General features: G+C 33.4%; 1 protein-coding gene across 1 annotated transcript; it reads left to right on the top strand.

Moving 5' to 3' along the window:
• Window positions 1-1,892: 1,892 nt before the first annotated feature.
• On the top strand, window positions 1,893-3,127 carry LOC149904968 (uncharacterized). Its single transcript, XM_090106522.1, has one exon. The coding sequence runs from the start codon at window positions 1,976-1,978 to the stop codon at window positions 3,119-3,121; it is 1,146 nt and encodes a 381-aa protein (XP_089962648.1). The 5' UTR covers window positions 1,893-1,975; the 3' UTR covers window positions 3,122-3,127.
• Window positions 3,128-19,021: the final 15,894 nt, after the last annotated feature.

Raw genomic sequence — 19,021 nt, 5'->3', positions numbered from 1 at the left:
GATATAAGCAGATTTCAACAAAATTGACCTTAGCTTGAATGAATCATATTTTTCTCATAGTAACCTTTAAGGTCGAAAATAAAGTATCCAAGCCCTCTGAAGGATTTGATATACGTTTATGATTTAAGTGAAGTATTTTCTGTGATACCGAAATTTTAATTAGCCTCTGAAAGTAATCGAACCGAAGAATCTCGATTGCTCAAGGACTTTCCCAAGGAGGTTGTATATAAAAAAATCCAATTTAAATATAACTTCAAATGAATTGAATTTTATACTCAAGTTCTGTTTCTTTTCGAAGTTATCGCAGATTATACCGGTAAGCTGTAGGCGAAACAAGTTTTGTAACTACTTTACAAGTAGATAGTATGAAAAATGTAACCTGGAAAAAGTATCATACAACTCGCGAACTTTCTTAATTATCCGCAACATCTTTGTTTTCAGTTAGAAAAGGTATGATTATTGATTTAACTTTGATCGTAGAAACTTAAGTTGTTTAAGTTTTTTATAGGTTTCACCAGTGAACAAAATCACCTTTATTTTTTTCAATAATAATGTTTGTAAAATCGTGAGTCCGTGAAAAACAAACAGATTGACTTTACATGGATGCATAGTTTCAAATCAAACATCAATCATTAGTATAGTGTTCTTTAGAGTCATTAAATCAATCTTCTGAATCAAACATATCTTTATTTTATATATTATCATTACTATAAAAATATATTTTTCAATATAAATACCAAAAGAACACCTATAAAGCTACATTACTACACAGCCAAGCTAGAACAAAGCCACAATGTATAAGAATATCATTAAAATGTCCGCAGCGACAAACTGGCGGTGCCTGCAGCTCGCATTTATTTATGTCCACGTTTTAATTTACTTCTCCGGTGTATAAGTGTGAAATTATACAAAATTCACTTTGAAATAATTTCCCGGGAACTAATACCGCTTGTTTCCTGAGTGCAACACGGGCGTTCGGGTGCCTTGGGATGGAGATACACTGAGAGATATTTTTAATTAATTTTTTACCGTCGTTGTTAAAATTTTATTGATTTCCAAACCAGTTTATATACTACCATACTACATAATATTATTATAAAACTTATCCTATGTCCTTTCTCAGGTCTCGAAATATCTCTGTACCAAATTTCATCCAAATCGTTCAGTAGTATAGACATTAAGAGACCAATAAAGTTATTTTAGCATTCGAAATTGTGATTATGGTTACCTATATAATTATGGTGTGAAATATTAAAGAGAATTAAGTAAGAAATTTAATCATCAAATTCTAGGATTGTATAATGCATAAGATAGGATAGGATTTTATTTATTACTAGCGGTCCGCCCCGGCTTCGCCCGTGGAACATATTTACGTTTTCTCTACATAAGAACCATCCTCGTACTTCAAGGAATATAATAGAAAAGAATTATCGAAATCGGTTCAGCCGTTCACATGTGATGCCGTGACAACGCGAAACGGGTGCAGACCCGCCGCCTTTTTATAGCTCCCGCCGCGAAGCGCGTCGAACGCGGCAACTGATACACAAAAATAATCCTTATGGCATGATTCTGTATTCACGCGCGATGACTTATAGCGTATTTCATGTAACTTTGGTGTTTCTACACCGATTTACATGATTCTTTTACTATAACCTGCCTAGGAGTATGAAGAATAATTGTGCCAAATTTGGTTAAAATCCGTCGTGTAGTTTCTGTTTCTATAGCGAATATACAGACAGACAGAAAGACAGACAGACAGACAAAAATTTTACTGATTGCATTTTTGGCATCAGTAGCGATCCCTTATCACCCCTTCATAGATTTTTTAAATATATTTCATGTACAGAATTGGCCTCTCTACAGATTTATTATAAGTATAGATCAATGCGCGCTCCAAAGCGGACGCATTGCGCTGTGCAGAATATGCATAATAAATAATTAATATTTTTTATTATCGAAGTTTTCGCTCGTAACAATGAGCGCTACGCTTGTGCCTAATGAAGTCCTGGCATTCCTGCAGTATCAGCTGGATGTCATGGATGAAGTTAGCATAGAACAAATTTGTACGAGCAATTTTACGGAGGAAGAGATTCGTGACGCCAAATCACTTCTCTTTTCGGCATTGAATATGGCCGACAGGATGCCGTCTCGCAGGAGGGACGAGAAGGGAGAGAGAAGTCTACGGGACATCATCAAGGTGTTCAAGGAGACCGATCCGGACGACGTGCCGACTTTCGTGGTGAAGGATTTGCGTAAGCTGCCTCCCGTCACATTCGACCACGTCGACGTCACCCGCCTTCTTAAGGATATCACTTCTTTAAGGACGGCCCTAAAGGAGATGGAGTTCAAATTTGGAGCTTCCCAATCCACCATCAACGAGCTGCGTAATGAGGTCGTCGCCCTGCGCGATTCAATTTCATTATGTAGGTCAACGGAGGTTTCAAATGTGAACACACGTCGTGGCGCGCAACGTGAGACTTTTGAGTCAGCGAATTTGACGACGCCGCCGGCCGTCGACCGCGTCACGCCGCGCCCCGCCCGACCCGCGCCTCCCCCGGAGAGCCCGCCACGTGTAGCCAACCCGACACCGGCTGGTTATGCGGCCGCTGCCGTCAAGCCTCCCGTAAAGCGGCAAGATATCACCCGAGATGGAGATCCCGTTAAGCACAGGGACTCCCCGCGCCGTGCGGCACCCTTGTCGAGCGCGAATAGTCATCCACTCGATGAGGAAGGCTTTACAAAGGTAGAGAAAAGGAAGAAGAAAAAGAAGCCCTCCTCCAACAAGTGCGGTACCGCCCCGACCGGTAACAACCACCTGCTGCGGCCCGCCATACCGACGACGCAGCTGTACGTGTCCCGCCTGCACCACTCTACCCAAGCTTCTGATGTAGTGGAGTATGTGCGGGTGAAGACCAAGTTTATCGTGAGGGTCCAGCGCCTGGAGCCGCGCAACAATTTGAATTTTAATTCATTTGTTGTGCGTGTACCGAGCGAGCAGCTGTCGACCTTCATGAGCGAGGAGTTCTGGCCCCGTGGTGTTGTGTTCCGGCGGTTTCGCGGGCGGCTTCGCAACACCCAGCCAAAGCCCGTTCAGCGCAATATGACACCGCCAGTGCCGTGAATTGTGTATAGTATAGTGCTTAATATATTCTTAGTTTTGTATTAATTTAGTTTAGTTTTAAATTATTATATGTATGTTAGTCTGTAAGGTATTTATAATATGGGTCTGTACAATTTATTGTCTGTTACCTGAAATAAATAAATAAATAAAAATAAAAATAAAAAAAAATAGATGAGACCTGAGCCTGACTGACTTTGAACTTTGTACTACCCGGAAAATCTAATAACATATCAGTATCAAGTATAAAGATAGAGATAGTAAAATAAGAAATTAACAATTAATATCGGTTATATTATACGAAACATGTTTTTTTATAACCTAAAACAACGAGATGACCTATAGTTTTTACAGTATGTTTCGCTCACTGTGCCCCCACCCTTACACAAGTACACCACAAAACCGCGTTGCATTACCGCATCCCATACAAGTTGGATCCGGCTTAATCTATTTGGGCACTCCACTGATAGTTATGTAGATGATAACTTTATTACTTAACTGCTTATCATCTCAACCAGAGTTCAAGTTTCAAGGAATGTGTGTTTCTTGGTTTCGTTGACAAGTTTCTGTATAGCTTTGCATATAAATTACGAGAATATAATATGCCTTAATTCATGTTTTAATAAGGTAAGTAATTTGATGTTATTTCACTATCACCATCATCAGGTTTGATGGATTAATGAATGGTTGTTTATTACTCTTTTATGTTTTGTTGTTGTATTATATTTGGTAAAGACTAAAGAGATAGATTATAGTCTGAATTAGCACTGTGGTTACTTGTAACTAGGTACTACGCAAGAAAAGCCGGGGAATCTAGCTAAGAGATAAATAATCCTTGTTCAAAGTAACTTAATTCCTAAGCCAAATAAACAAAGAGAGACAGAGCAAACTCAACACGTTCACATTCAACAGAAAACACAAAAACACTTCTATATCACTTTATTCCATTCCCAAGTAATTCGATAATAAATATAAATCCTTAGTAACTGCCCGCTGACCCGTAAAGCAGACCCTTAAAATAGATAGATTTGAGCTATCAATTTAATTTTGCTAATGTCACCTTCTGTGAGCGTCGCTGAGACCAACTATTGTGAGTGGCCATTAAATATACGATTCTGCATTGATATTAAAATATTAATATGTTTTTATTTTTATTTTTAACTTTTAAAGAGCAAAAAAACCCATGATTTATTTTTAGTTTTAGATATTATGTAGATTAAGTGAAATAATTAAGAAAGCTTTTTAGCTTTGAAGTTAGTAAGTTTTATGCCTAAAACTCGAAAAAGGTTTTTCTTATTTTTTGCTGTAAATTTACTTTCTAGTTATAGGAAAGTATTATAAACGAGAAAGGGTTGTTTTACTATTTGTTATAATCTAAATGCTGAATATTTATATTTTATAAAGGTAAGTCGAAATTGATGCTCTTTTCACATTCTATTTTGTCATCAACTGTTGAAAATAGAAAACATTACTATTATTAATATTATCACAAAAAATCGCTATTTTAGTACCAGCACCTCGCTGATTTGATCAGAACCCGGCGACGCGTGAAAGATTTCGTTTGCGAGTCAATGCATACCGACATTACGTAGTCTACAGGGATCAATTCTACTTGTTGTGTTAATATTAGATACCAATTGAACAACTGTTTTCTATATAAAGATATTTTTTGAGCGATTAATGCCTGAGTATATTATAATGAAATGTATGGTGCTGTTTCGGTCGTAAACACTATCTATACTAATATTATAAAGCTGAAGAGTTTGTTTGTTTGAACGCGCTAATCTCAGGAACTTCTGGTCCGATTTGAAAAATTCGTTCCGATGTTAGATAACCCATTTATTAAGGAAGACTATAGGTTATTATACATCATCTCGCTAAGACCAACAGGAGCGGAGCAATGCAGGTGAAACCGCGGAGCACAGCTAGTAATTTATAAAACAGTCAGGATAGCTGTTGTTTCGTTTATTATTTCATCTTTTTTAAACACCTAGGCCTTCAAAAATAAAATATCAATATTCGAATATTAATTGGAGCTAATCTAATATCTAATATCTAATATTTCTAATATATATTATAAAGGCGAAAGTTTGTATGGATGTATGGATGTATGGATGTTTGTTACTCTTTCACGTAAAAACTACTGAACCGATTAAGTACAATGAAATTTAGCACACATATAGAGGGTAACTTGGATTAACACATAGGACAGTTTTTGTCCAGGAAATCCCACGGGAACGGGAACTATGCGGGTTTTCCTTTGCAAACGCGGGCGAAGCCGCGGGCGGAAATCTAGTTTAATATAAATATCTATCTAATTCTAGAATTAAAACAAAAAATAAAACGGCAAGTGTCTAAGTAGGTACGTGTTGAATGTTTAAACCCTACCTGTATTCGTTAAACAATTTCAAAAATACAAAGTATTATTCCAGGCAACCTTTTAAGGAATATCAGTTATTCTTCCCGAGGCGGCGGGAAAAATTAGCGTTTTCTGTCTTATAAATGCCCCATTGAGTAGATATTTTTACGATGAGCGCGCGGCTGCTGCAAACGATAGACTATGTATTATGCTGTGTCTACACTCTCGACGTTTATATGTGGAAAATAATTGCTGCTTTGATTTATATTGAACTATATTCAGTTATTCGTTTGTAGTTGTTCTAAAATCTACGAATAAATGAATTAATAACAAAAGGCTTAATTAATCGGTGAAAAAAGTTATATCACGTTGTATAAGTTGTAAAATTACAAGTTTTCATTTGAAAAATGTGTAATTGAACACAAATACAAAATATTTAAGTATATTTATTAGTATCTATTTAGTGAATGTAATTACCCTTGTGCATTATTAATATTACATAAATTTTTCACACCTAACATTTTCTAAATCATGAATTAAAAATGCCTCACCGAGATTGTATCCACGCCATTACCTGCCCGTTATAATTATGTAAATATGGCCGAAACCTTTTAGAACAACCCCTTTCGATAACTGAAGCAAATTTAATACTCGGCTTGTCACTGCTTTCTTTGATATTAACGTTATATTTATTACGTTATGTATATTATGTGTGAGCGCTTTGAATCTTTTAGAAAGCTTAAGATTAAAGGGTTGCGATTTCGTGCCTTTGTCTCCTTTTAGACGTCTTTTGATGATACTTGTTTTTACGCATAATATAGGGTAGCTTTTCAATAACCGTATTTTAGGGTTCATTATGAAAAAGTTGCTAACAGGATTTGTAATATGAGTTAGCTCGTGTTATGTAGGCAGTTGTATTTATTCCTAACTAGCTTACCGCCCGCGGCTTCGTCCGTTTTTGGACATAGGGACAGAGAAAGCGACTTTGTTTTATACTAGGTATGTAGTGATATTATATTTGCAATTTAAACAAATTATGAAAATAAAAGTAACGTTACGTTATTACCCATTGCATTATATTAATTAAAGTATTTAACTTATATTAAATACTAGCTTCCGCCCACGACTTTGTACGTGCATCCCCGTTTTTCCCCGTTCCCGCAAGAATTTCGGGAAATCCTTTCTTAGCGGATGCCTACGTCCTCACATCTACCTGCATGCTAAATTTCAGCCCGATACGTCCAGTTTGGGCTGTGCGTGATAGATCACTATATCAGTCACCTTTGAGTTTTATATATTACTAGCGGCCCGCCCCGGCTTCGCCCGTGGTACATATGAAAAATAGATGTTGGCCGATTCTCAGACTTACCCGATATGCACAGAAAATTTCATGAGAATCGGTCCACCCGTTTCGGAGGAGTATGCAGACTAACATTGTGACACGAGAATTTTATATATAAGATATAGATTATCAAAATTAATTTAACAGATATAAATACAATATTTCGTAGATGTAATAAACTATTTTTTTTTTTCTATAATAATGCACAGCACCTTCAAAAGTCAAACGAATGAAATATAACGAACTTGAAACGTAACTTCTTTCTTGCGCTCAATGTAGTTCTTTGACGCGAATGGATCTTTAAGTTTTATTAAGCTTATAGTCCGGGATCCATCGCCCATTTTTGCAAGTGATTACTATCAAGCTAATTTTTCGTGAGTAGCTTTATTTTGATGAGATGCCCAATAATTTCATGTAAGAAACTCTCGATTGAGGTTATAGCTTACAGAGGAAACAAGGATAAAATATTTTGATTTGATGGTTCTCAAATATTAATTACTAACTGAATGTTTTTTTTTGTTCAATCTCAAGATAATTATCTAAATTATTCGAAAAAATATTTGTCCTACAAAATCTATGGTTTCATCAAAGAGTCCCCCTTTCCAATGTGTATCGATAACGAGGTCATCATAAATAATTACTAACCAGCTGATTTTTTTTATTTTCACTTATTTAATACTTATATAATTCAACAGACATATTGTCCTACAAATTGCGTAATAAATATTTGAGAACCGTCTAATCAAAAAATTTTATCCTTGTTACCTCTGTAAGCTACCACAATCGAGAGTTTCGTACATGAAATTATTGGGCATCTCATCAAAATAAAGCTACTCACGAAAAATTAGCTTGATAGTAATCACTTGCAAAAATGGGCGATGGATCCCGGACTATTAATAATTATAGATGTTAAATTGTCTAATTAAGAACTGGAATATTTTATCTTTACTGGATTTTAAATTTCTATTTCACTAAATAATTTATAATTTATCATAAGGCTTAATTGAAAATGTATTTTTCTTTAATTACTTTAATACATTTTACAAGGCTGTCTGTTTCTAAGCTCAGAAATAAACATTTTACAAGGGCTACGGGGAATATCTTAAAATTTTCCTTGACGATAATTCACAATCGCAAAGAATTTAAACTCATGTTGGACTTTCATTGAAGAGGTCGAATGTAGATTCGATCACTGCATACTCATTCTACCGTCTTGGAAACGGTTTGTTGTATTTATTCTGTTGCCATGAAAAAATTGTTCATACGAGAATGTTCTAGAAAATATTCCAACAAATTCGATTAGATTGGAGTCTCTTGTGAGATACATAGTCAAAGACATGGTGACTTTATTGTCACTAATTTGAGCGTTTATATTGTTTTTATTTATAATTTATACTTATTGTTTGGATATTTAGAAGAATAGACAATTATTTGGAACGGAAACTTGATCAAAAGTTTGTCGAAAATTGAACTTTTTGGAAACAACAATTAATTGCCTACTCAATTACACTAATTTTCATTTAAAAGTTTTAAAAAGGCAAAATAATCCTAGTTTAATGTTTATTAATCGATTAATCGACTTTAAGAGTGCAGTCTAACCAAATTACTCAGTAAAGTAAACATCACATAGTATATCTATTAACAGTTATAAATTATTAATACCATAATCATCCCAGCTTCATTGAATATGCTATTTCTGATACAAAATCTTTCAATCCGTATAATATGCATTATATAAACTAATTTATTCAAGACCATTTCCGCAACTAAGGACACACATTAACCTAATTCTGTATTAATATACAATTACGCTCATTATCTTGTGATTATACATAATTAAATGCAATTTACTAAAGTAATTATGATGCGGAAAGGGAGAACACCTTAATATTTATGTGGGATTATATTTTTAATGGGATATGGGATAGAGAATGTTAAAATTATATATATTAATGAATGTATTTATTACTAGCTGAGCCGCGCGGTTTCATCCGCATTGCTCTGCTCCTGTTGGTATTAGCGTGATGATATATAGCCTGTAGTCTTCCTCGATAAATGGGCTATGTAACACCGAAATAATTTTTCCTGTCTACAGGAACAGTCTACAGGAACTACTGTCTACAGGAACTACTGATTATGTCTTACCGAAATAATCAGTAGTTCCTGAGATTAGCGCGTTCAAACTAACAAACAAAAAAACTTTTCAGCTTTATAATATTAGTATAGACAAAATAGCAGGATTAATAGATTCAAGATTGAAGCCGAGGGCAGCAAATTTTTAGGAGTGCAGATTAGTATTTTTTTTTAATTGAAGAAATTGCCTGCGGTAAATAAGTGTATGTAACGCGAAACTTCTCTTCATTCCTTCAAAATTACTTCTTCTACTCTTCAAATTACCCATATTATCGAAATTTAAATAGCACTCTGGTGGCAAACATGTTAATCTGCAAAAGAACTAGAAACTCTAAATATAGAATCAGATTAATTCGAAAATTAAATGGAATTTGGGGTGAGAATCTTAAAATAGAATCCGATAAATGGAAAGTTATACTCGTTCATAGTTTTTTTTTCTTGAATTTCTCGAAGCGATCTCAATGTTTTTACGATTGTCCGGAAACGTTTCCCCTTAAGTACAGAATTGTGTGTCTTAAAACAAAAAAGAAATAGTTGCATGCAACACAATACCTAATATCAATAGGGCTTATTCCTATCAATATTATGATTGAGGAAACGTTATCGAAGAAATAAATCTATTTCAATATTAACACAGGAAGTTGTATTAAATGTATTAGTTGTTATCAAGACACTTGTGCGTTTATCACAAACCAAAACCGCATAGACTTGTTTACTGTTTCCAACACAACGTAAATACACCACGACATTCGTTTATAGGTGTCCATTAGATTCAAAATACAAAACGTTGCACTGCACTCTCATCTGTAACGACAGGCGACAGGGGCGTTATTTGCTTAACCGTATTATTTATACAGATATTTCGGTTTGGGGCTGGTAATAAAACATGGACATAGAATAAGTTCGCCACAGATAAATAGTTTGGGCGATTGCCAGAAACGTAACGAGAGCGTTTGAAATATCACCCTTTTTAGTTTTCAAACTTTTGTTTTGAACCGAAGATCTTCAGGCCGCTAACGTTTCGGAAAATATTAATAGTTTTACAACTGACTTTATGGGACTTTCCAAATCGTTGTAAAGCATAAAATCGGTTGGAACAATTTATGTAGAGCTAAGTGCAATGGGTCATTGTTTCTTTTCTGAAAATTTGTATTTTATCTTACTTGGAAAATTTATTAGTTTTATATATGACACGATTTCAAATACTACGTTCTGTAAACATTACTATATTAATATGTTTTCCAATTTTCCAATGATAGGATAACTTTACAAGAATCTCACGCACCGCACGCTCTATAATTTCTATCGATTACCTATAATAATTGACGGACATCCACTCTTCAAGTCATTCATAATATAAACACAATCCTAAATCCTAATAATATTATCTATAAATGGGAAAGTTTTTACGTTTGATTATTAGTGTGTTGGCCACTCCTTCATGCAAACACTGCTGATCCGATATTCATGAAATTTGGTACACATATAAACTAATTTAACTAACCAGGGTCACTTGGATTAACATAATATACGATAGTTTTTATCACGAAAATCCCACAGGAACGGGACTTGTGAGGAACCTTTGACGGGCGAAAAGCTAGTATACTAATAAAAAGGAATTCCCGTACCTTCAAGATCTATTCCTAAATTAGCTCTAACGCAATTTCATTACATGCCGACGAACCGCAGACGTAAGACCCTTACGGTCAAATAGGCAGGCTTATTAAATCAGTAAAAGCCCTTTAGCCGTCTCTTACAGTTTTAATTGAAGCCTTTAAAGTTTAATGTATTCAAATGTGGCAACACAAAATAGATTTTATGAGACATTGTTCTAATTTAAAATGTGCCCGAATAAAAACATCATGTTCTACATTGGTTGTAATAATTTTAAATTTTTATTTTCTTTTTCTCAATTATTAAAGCATTAATTAATTGCATGAAATTATACCCAACAAAACAATTATGAAGAAAGTTCTATCCCATAGATAAATCTCTATTATAATATACAAATAGTGAATAGTGCTAGAGTTTCGTTATTATAATACAGTAAAATGTAAATATTCCTTCACCTAAAAGGTAGATAAATCCATGAAGCTTCAATATTTGAGTGCATCCTCAAATATTTCGCAACCACACATCGATGCTAAACTTTATCGTCGACACTTGACACTTATTGTCATGTTAGTGATGTTCTATATCGATATTCCCACTTTATTCATACTTGTTGTCACTATGTGAGTGACCATGGCTTTCTTGAAAGTTGGGACGTTTTTATATAGTTTTAATATAAGTGTTGAACGTGCTTTTAAATGTAACAAGAATGTGTTTTCGTGTCATTGTTGTTGGTTAATAATTGGAGAGCTGACAAAATTACACGGTCTCCAAGTATTTGTATAAATAAAATCACGAGAACACTTTGCGTTCTCTACTTCGCTATTGTTAATTCTACATTTGAAATGAATCTCTCTAACAGACATTTTTTTAAAGGAGACCTAAAGCTTATAATCAAATATCAATTTAATAGTATTATTAAGTGACCTTGGTCATCTTTTCGAAGTACCTACTACAATCAACGAAAAGTAAATTGTAATTTGCTTCTTCCAATTAACCGCCATAGATTTCTTGGATTATAAACTTTATTCCTGAATCTTAAACATCTTAATCCCTCTCAAATAAGAAAAGTAAATATACTAATTATAAGTCTATCGAAGTATTTAATCAAAGTTACTAATTTTAGATTTAATTTTGTTTCTCTTCTTATCTGTATAACTTACAACTTTGTATACTTATACAAGTATAAGGACGTTGAATCACTCGATGTTTAATTAGAAAATCTCAAAAACTACTTGACCTTTTAATTTATATTAATGTACCGAAAATGAAAATGAAAAAAAAATGTAGAAACTGTTTCTAGCGTTACAAGTATACCAATTACTATAGTAATTGGTATACTTGTAATTATTGTATTACTATAGTAATTGGTATACTTGTAACGCTAGTAAAAAAATGTCGTTAAGTTTTTTAGTTAATTTTTAATTTAAAACGAAACATTTATTTGTAAGTTCTTTATTAAATATACTTATTTAATATCTTATCAAATAATCTTAGAAATATTGATATTATCAAAACAATTGCATCAGTTTCCTTCCATAACATACTTACTAGCGAAGTTTAATTAGATATTTATAAATGTTTCACATTAAACTATGTTATAAATGTAACTTATTTACTTTAAAAAGCACATATTACACTTACTTATTACATCTAAGTTACATTTTAACTTGAATATCAGCACACACAAGGAAATAAACTTAGCAAGTCCACTTACAGAACAGTCGCTATAAAAGAGGCTTAAGTGGGACTTAATAACTTGCTCACTAACTTAGGTGTTACTTAGTCGTAGCACCAAGGTGTATGGGGTGATTATTTTGCATGTTACTGTGCTCAAATAGTTTTGGTGGTTTACTGATATTCGATAGAAAAACTTAAATGTTTGTTTCTTCATATTTTCTTTTAGGCTTCTCGAAGTTTTTAATTAGTACATAGTTTATTTTAAAATTATGCCCATTGTGATACATTTTAATATTATTGTATTTTCTAGAATGATTGCGACAAAAGAAAAGCAACCGTTGCTGTGTACATTTTTGTCGTCAATAAGTACACGTAATATTTCAGTAAATAGATAATAATTGAATCATAATTAAACTAGCATAAAGTAATAAATGATAATGTTAAATATTACTGTAGTAATATAGAAAATAGTGTTGTAGTTCTCTATGTATTGTGAATAATAAAAAAGGGTCAAATACTTTGGCAAACTCATAGTAAAGTTAAACAATAAATCAAGTTTTATGCTCTAACCCATTCAAATGCAGTCGTGAAGTGCAGTGCTTTAGTTCCATGCTTTTCTTCAACATTGTATTTGATTTGTGATGTAACTTGCAAAATATTGTATTTCTTTGAAAACAGCCATTGATTTTCTTGGTCTTTGAGTTGAGTAACGTAAAGGTAAATGTAACAAAAAATGATTATTTTCTAATAATAAACATCAGATATAAAAAAAACCACCTTCCGAAAACACATTTATACATTTACCTCCCTGATTTTCCGGTGATTATTATTTATAGCATTTCTTTCTTCATGTACATTCATGTACCCCTTACAAGTTACAATACACTGTTCCTCAAAATTCAAAAGCATTCGTGTTCTAAGGATTCACAACACGTGCCTTGTGTCTACATAGTATAAAACAAAGTCGCTTTCTCTGTCCCTATGTCCCTGTGTATAATTAAATCTTTAAAACTATGCAACGGATTTTGATGCAGTTTATTTTGATAGATAAAGTGGTCCTCAAGGAAGGTTTTAATGTATAGTTACTTTTTTAGGTTTTAGACAAAGGGGGCAAAGCCGTGGGCGGAAAGCTAGTTCTCAATATTTACTTAATAAAACAAACATCGATCGTAACCACATTAAAACGCAACAGCTTGATTGCAATAAAGCTAAATTCCGTTCCATTATTGCGAGTGCACAGAGAAGCAATTAATGGGGGCTTATTGGCTCGGCTTTCAGGGTGCAGTATAATTGATTTGATGCCTCCCACTCCGGTTACATTACGCCAATTTGCGTTCTCGCGGGAAGGCGCGGGAAACGCTTCGAGAACCTTCTGGAAAGAACTTAATGTATAAAATGCATATACGCTTCAAGAAGACGTTGGGTAATCTAGATAGCGAAACTTTCAAGCTTAATACAAACAATCTCTCGTGTCAAAATTAAAATTATTGAATATTCAGTTGCTTATAAAACCGACTAATGTTAACCTAAAAAAAGCTGTAGGCCACTCCATTGTGTTAAGAAGTTCTTTCAATTTAAATGCAACACATTGATGTACTATCGAAGTGATAAAGTAGATTCCACTATTCAAATTAGTTTCAAGGAAAATGCTTTTTATGCTCTATTTAAAAATAAAATATTTGCCATTCAATTAGATTTTCATGTTTGCACAATGCACATCGCACTTTCATACTTTAATTATTTTAATCATATCATACAGTTGATGTTCGCATGACTCTTTTCACATCAGAAAATAAAATATACAATATAGATATATTTTTCATTTTTATATAAAAATCACTGACCCGGCAGATGCCGTACTGTCAACAGCAAATTATATAAGGTTTTTACGGTTTTTCCTGACAATTTTTGTTGCTAAAATTTCCAAATATGGCTGAGGAAAATCTACCAAAATAATTGTATCCATTTTATAATAATTCTCTTCTTATCGACACTTATTTATAGGCAAAGAGCTGTGTATATTTTTTTAAGAAAAACAATCATATTAAAGTAACTTCCTATTTGTTCATATTTCTAATAATATATTATTTGTGTAAATTAAAATACGATCATTTCAAATGCCAACAAACATACATCGAGCGAATCATCCATAACATTGAATCTACAACCTATTTTCAAACGCTAAACTCCCAATACTAAATTGATTATCACTTACATCTTTAATTAAAACACTAACTCCGATATTTCTAACTCCTCTAAGTACTCCAAGTTATAAGTTGGGAGTAAAAACTTGGTTGGAGCGAGTCACAATACGCGAAATCATTGAAGTTCTGCGAAGTCGCCAACTGTCAACTTCACTGCGAACTTAATTGGAAAGCGGTTCTTTTAATCCGTAAATTAAATTAAGATACCGTTCGTCTGAAATTTTTAATTGACTCCGCTTGCGTTGGTTTTATTTGGGTGTTATATTTGTACGCATATTTTTAGCACACTTCATTAACTATTGTGTAAGCGAAAATATGCTTAAGAATTATTCTCTACAGCTACCTATATAATATACGAGTGGAAAAAAAAAGTGGAAATTCGGCTAAGTGGAAATTAAGCAATTAACTTCAAAAGGGTTGGATATTTATAATACTAGCTTCCGCCCACGACTTTGTACGTGCATCCCCGTTTTTCCCCGTTCCCGCAAGAATTTCGGGAAATCATTTCTTAGCAGATGCCTACAGCTACGTCCTAACATCTACCTGCATGCCAAATTTCAGCCCGATACGTCCAGTGGTTTGGGCTGTGCGTTGATAGATCACTATATCAGTCACCTTTGAGTTTATAGATTATTATGATCTGAGATTTCATGTCTTGAATAGCAGCATAGCATTACTTTATTTAAATATAAGCAAGAATTATATCAAAAAGTAGAGTAAAGTTTCTTTTATGATTTAAATCATGTCGGAAGAAATTCAAACGTAGTTTCCCGGGCTTGGGGAAGTTAGTAGATTATAATTAACTATACTTGCTAACCTAATGAGATTTTGTATTTAGATAAAAGATCTATGTCAGGAAGGGATAATGGATCTCCCCTTAATCAACATACGCACTGCGATTACCATCTACCTCGAAGGTAACGTATTCTGTGACACTAGAATTAAATTGATATGATCGAAATCTAATGAATATAATATACACTTTGTAAATTAAAGACTTTTAACAGATTTTAAACACGATTTTTTCATTATATTATATAACACAGATGTTGGAACACTTTACAGCGATAGTGGTCACGGGGAGACTTTCTGTGAAACACAAATTATTAATCCTACAATACATTTATTATAAACGCAGAAGTTTGTAGGTATGGATTGATTGATGTTTGTTAATCTTTCGCGCAAATATTACTGAACCAATTACAATGAATTTGGTTTGTAGGTAGTTGGAGATCCAAATAATAAATAGGCTACTTTTTATCCCGGAAATCCCTCAGGAACGGGAACTATACAGGTTTTTTCTATGAAGCCGTGGTGGGTGAAGCCGTGGGCGGAAATCTAGTCCTATATTAATTTGTGTTAAATCTTCCTTTTTTTTAATTATATACTGAAAAACTTAGCTATTGACTGATTTGATTCTGAAACTAGATAAATAATTAACCTAACCAATATTTGAGCAGTATTGGCTCTACGTCTTGGTCAACGCTTCGGCAATTTAATGATAGATTGCACACAGTATGTGTACCAATCTCAGGGAGAACAGATTGGAATTCAAATATACATAATATGTGAATGAATATCTCTATTATTGCATAGCAATACGGTATTGTATATGAATTATATTAAAGTTCAATATGTCTCTGAGGATGTTATGTTAACACACGCGATCAAATTGTTCCAAATCTTGTATCTAATTGGAATGTTTTGCTTATCTTTCTATAGAAATTGTTTTAATACACTACTACTAGTACTATATTTCACTGATTTTATATCAAAAATCAATATACCTTATTGTTTTACACAACGCGCTGTAAATGAACAAGTTTACCGCTTGACATCCTCCCTAGATTTCGTCCAACCAAAACTTAACAAAAGCGAAAGGGTCCACGATAGTAGCATATAATTCAATAAACCCATAACATACTTATCAGGGGAATCACATATCGACACCCAATTTATTTCAAAGGCCTCCCGTCGCTTATAAATGATTATGGGTCTCGTATGACGGATTTGAGGTGCTCAGATTTTCCGCCAGCGATCCAACGGTGCGTTTACACAATGCTCTGACTTGTTCTATTGTCAATGGCTCAATATATTACATCCCTTTCTTTGGTTAGATTACTTGTATGTTCTATGTAGAAGACACGATTTCATGCGTAGGGTGCAGCGCTTTATATACTCCGACCCTTTCAGATTTATATAACTGCATTTAATCGTTATAATTTATCAGAACAAAAAGAGGGGTTGGATACATTTGACAGCTACGGACGCGAGCAAAATTACCCCCCTTGCAATTATTGCAAAAGACATGAAACAAGACAAAATCGTGGAATTGCTGTGATTAGTTGATTGGCTGAATTCCACTACCATACAGCACAAATTATTATTTCACCCGTATGTACCACCTACACACTGACATCATAATATAGTAATCTAACCGAAGAAAGGGATGTAATATATTTTTACAATGACAACCAATAAAAAGAGTTCAATTATTATATTATGTAGGTGAACTGCTTCCACCTTTGAAATTATACTTTCCTATATTCTGTGGGTCATGTAACCATTTACCAACATACCCTCACAAATATCCAGGCCAGTAAAAAGGTTACGCTTCGCTCATCTTGTTCTTGCCAATCCAGCGCTTGCAATTTGCAGAGATTCAGAACAAAGTGGCATCTAATGGCGCGTAATGGCGAGCGTTTAGCTGCACTCTGAGATACAAGTGTTTTGGAGATCCAGTGTCTCGAGCGTTTTATTCTATTAACAGTCTACGTCCGAAGGCTGCAAATGCGCCTTACATTGTAAACTAATGTAGGTATAAACCACGACTATGTAACACAAAATGTTTAAAATCGTGAAAATTTTATTCACGTGCAGGATAAAAAACCAACCCTACTGGAAGTTGAGCAATATTTAAGGAGCAGATTAATATGAGTATAAAAATATATAGTTTACTATAAAAATGAAATGACCCTATTATTATAATACACATACGATACAAACTTCACTAAGTTTTCTATGGATAGTTTTCAACCTGCGCTTTAGGAATCGCATATAATAAGCCAAATTAATGACGGCTAACTTTACAAAAACTACATTAAATATTATTTAATATACTTTTATTAGGCCAATAAGAGCGAGCCAATAGAAAGTCGGAACTATATCACGTACTACCATAAAATCAGAGAAGTAATACATCGCTGATCGCCTTACTAATTTATGTCCTCGTTCGCGTTCCATCGCCGCGCAATCGTAAACACGTTTTATCGGCTCGGGCGCGGAGCAGCAATGAATATTAAAGGAATACGAACGACCTATGCTCAATGAATTTTAAATTGCACGTGAATCATCCAAATGAATATAATTTTGTTATTTATCGCTAAGATCGTTGCGAGCAAATGGAATGTTTAATTTCGTTGTGCTTGTTACAAGCTTTCCAGAAGTGATTAAAAAGTTAAAACTGATAAAGTTAATATATACCATTTCTACTAGGTACGGTACAATTTCATTTTTATTTCTTTGGCTTTCGGTTTCCAAACCATCATTTAAGGTATACCGTTTCTGTTGAACATATTTTATGACATACGAAAAGTTTTATCAATCACTGACATGCGACGAAAGCACTGTATTATCTGAAATTTCGATCTTCTAGATTATTTTCAGTTTCAGTTATTGGTAACAAATATAATTTCTGGAATTAATTAAGTATAAATAGTATACTTACAGGAAAGACAGAAAATTTCATTACGCTTTTATTAACATCCTTTTGCTGGTAATATCTAAAAGTCGTTTAGAATATTTAAGCGCGTTTTGATCTCCTCTATAAGTTTCACATAGGTACATCTCTAAAAAGTGAATTCTTTTATAATATTCATGTTTTAAAGTGCTTCTGAAAGGAACCTATTTCAAAAAATATACGTTGAGACTGATTTCAGTTCAGTGTAAAGATATAGTTTCAGCTAGTAAGTAAATTACGAATATAATTTAAAAGAAAAATATTAAAGCCAAGCAAGTTCAATTTACTAGAAAAATTAAAATTGACATTTACATTTTTCTCAAACCCTGGTGCAGTTAAAACTATTTTAATGGAATTAAGATTCAAGCAGCCGGTGTATAATTTATGGAATTTTTATTTTTAACAAAACTTTTAAAATTTAGTAGTTATGGTTCTTCTCAGTTTTATTTTTATGTGTCATTTATATATTTAATTTTTCCTGCTGTATTTAATAAAAAAAAATCAGAAGACAAATTATCAATAACTTCAAAGTACAAAACGCACACTTACATCAATCGTTATAAAAGTACCTATCTTCAAAATTTAAGTCATCGGTACTAACGATAATAATATATGAAACATATTTATCTTTTTTTACGCTAGTTAAAATAATGTGTTTAGGCAATCTAAAAGTAATATTTTTTGTGAATTTATAAAATTTTCCACGAGTAAATAATTGGCCAATTTAAAAGAATCCACGGGCGCTTCCGTGTTTTCGGACGTCTAATTAATCAAATGTTAATTAAGCAGAATGCCTGCAATTACAGAGCAATTAGCTTCGAGGCGGACTCACAAA

The sequence above is a fragment of the Colias eurytheme genome, chromosome 10 (genome assembly GCF_061535395.1).
Source record: "Colias eurytheme isolate Ceu_HAF_F1 chromosome 10, ilColEury1 Martin Lab GWU primary, whole genome shotgun sequence".
Lineage (NCBI taxonomy): Eukaryota > Metazoa > Arthropoda > Insecta > Lepidoptera > Pieridae > Colias > Colias eurytheme.
This window is presented reverse-complemented; position numbering and strand designations above follow the sequence as displayed.

What these genes read in the sequence shown, in the direction of transcription:
- LOC149904968 (XM_090106522.1), top strand. Translation starts at nt 1,976, where the DNA reads ATGAGCGCTACGCTTGTGCCTAATGAAGTCCTGGCATTCCTGCAGTAT.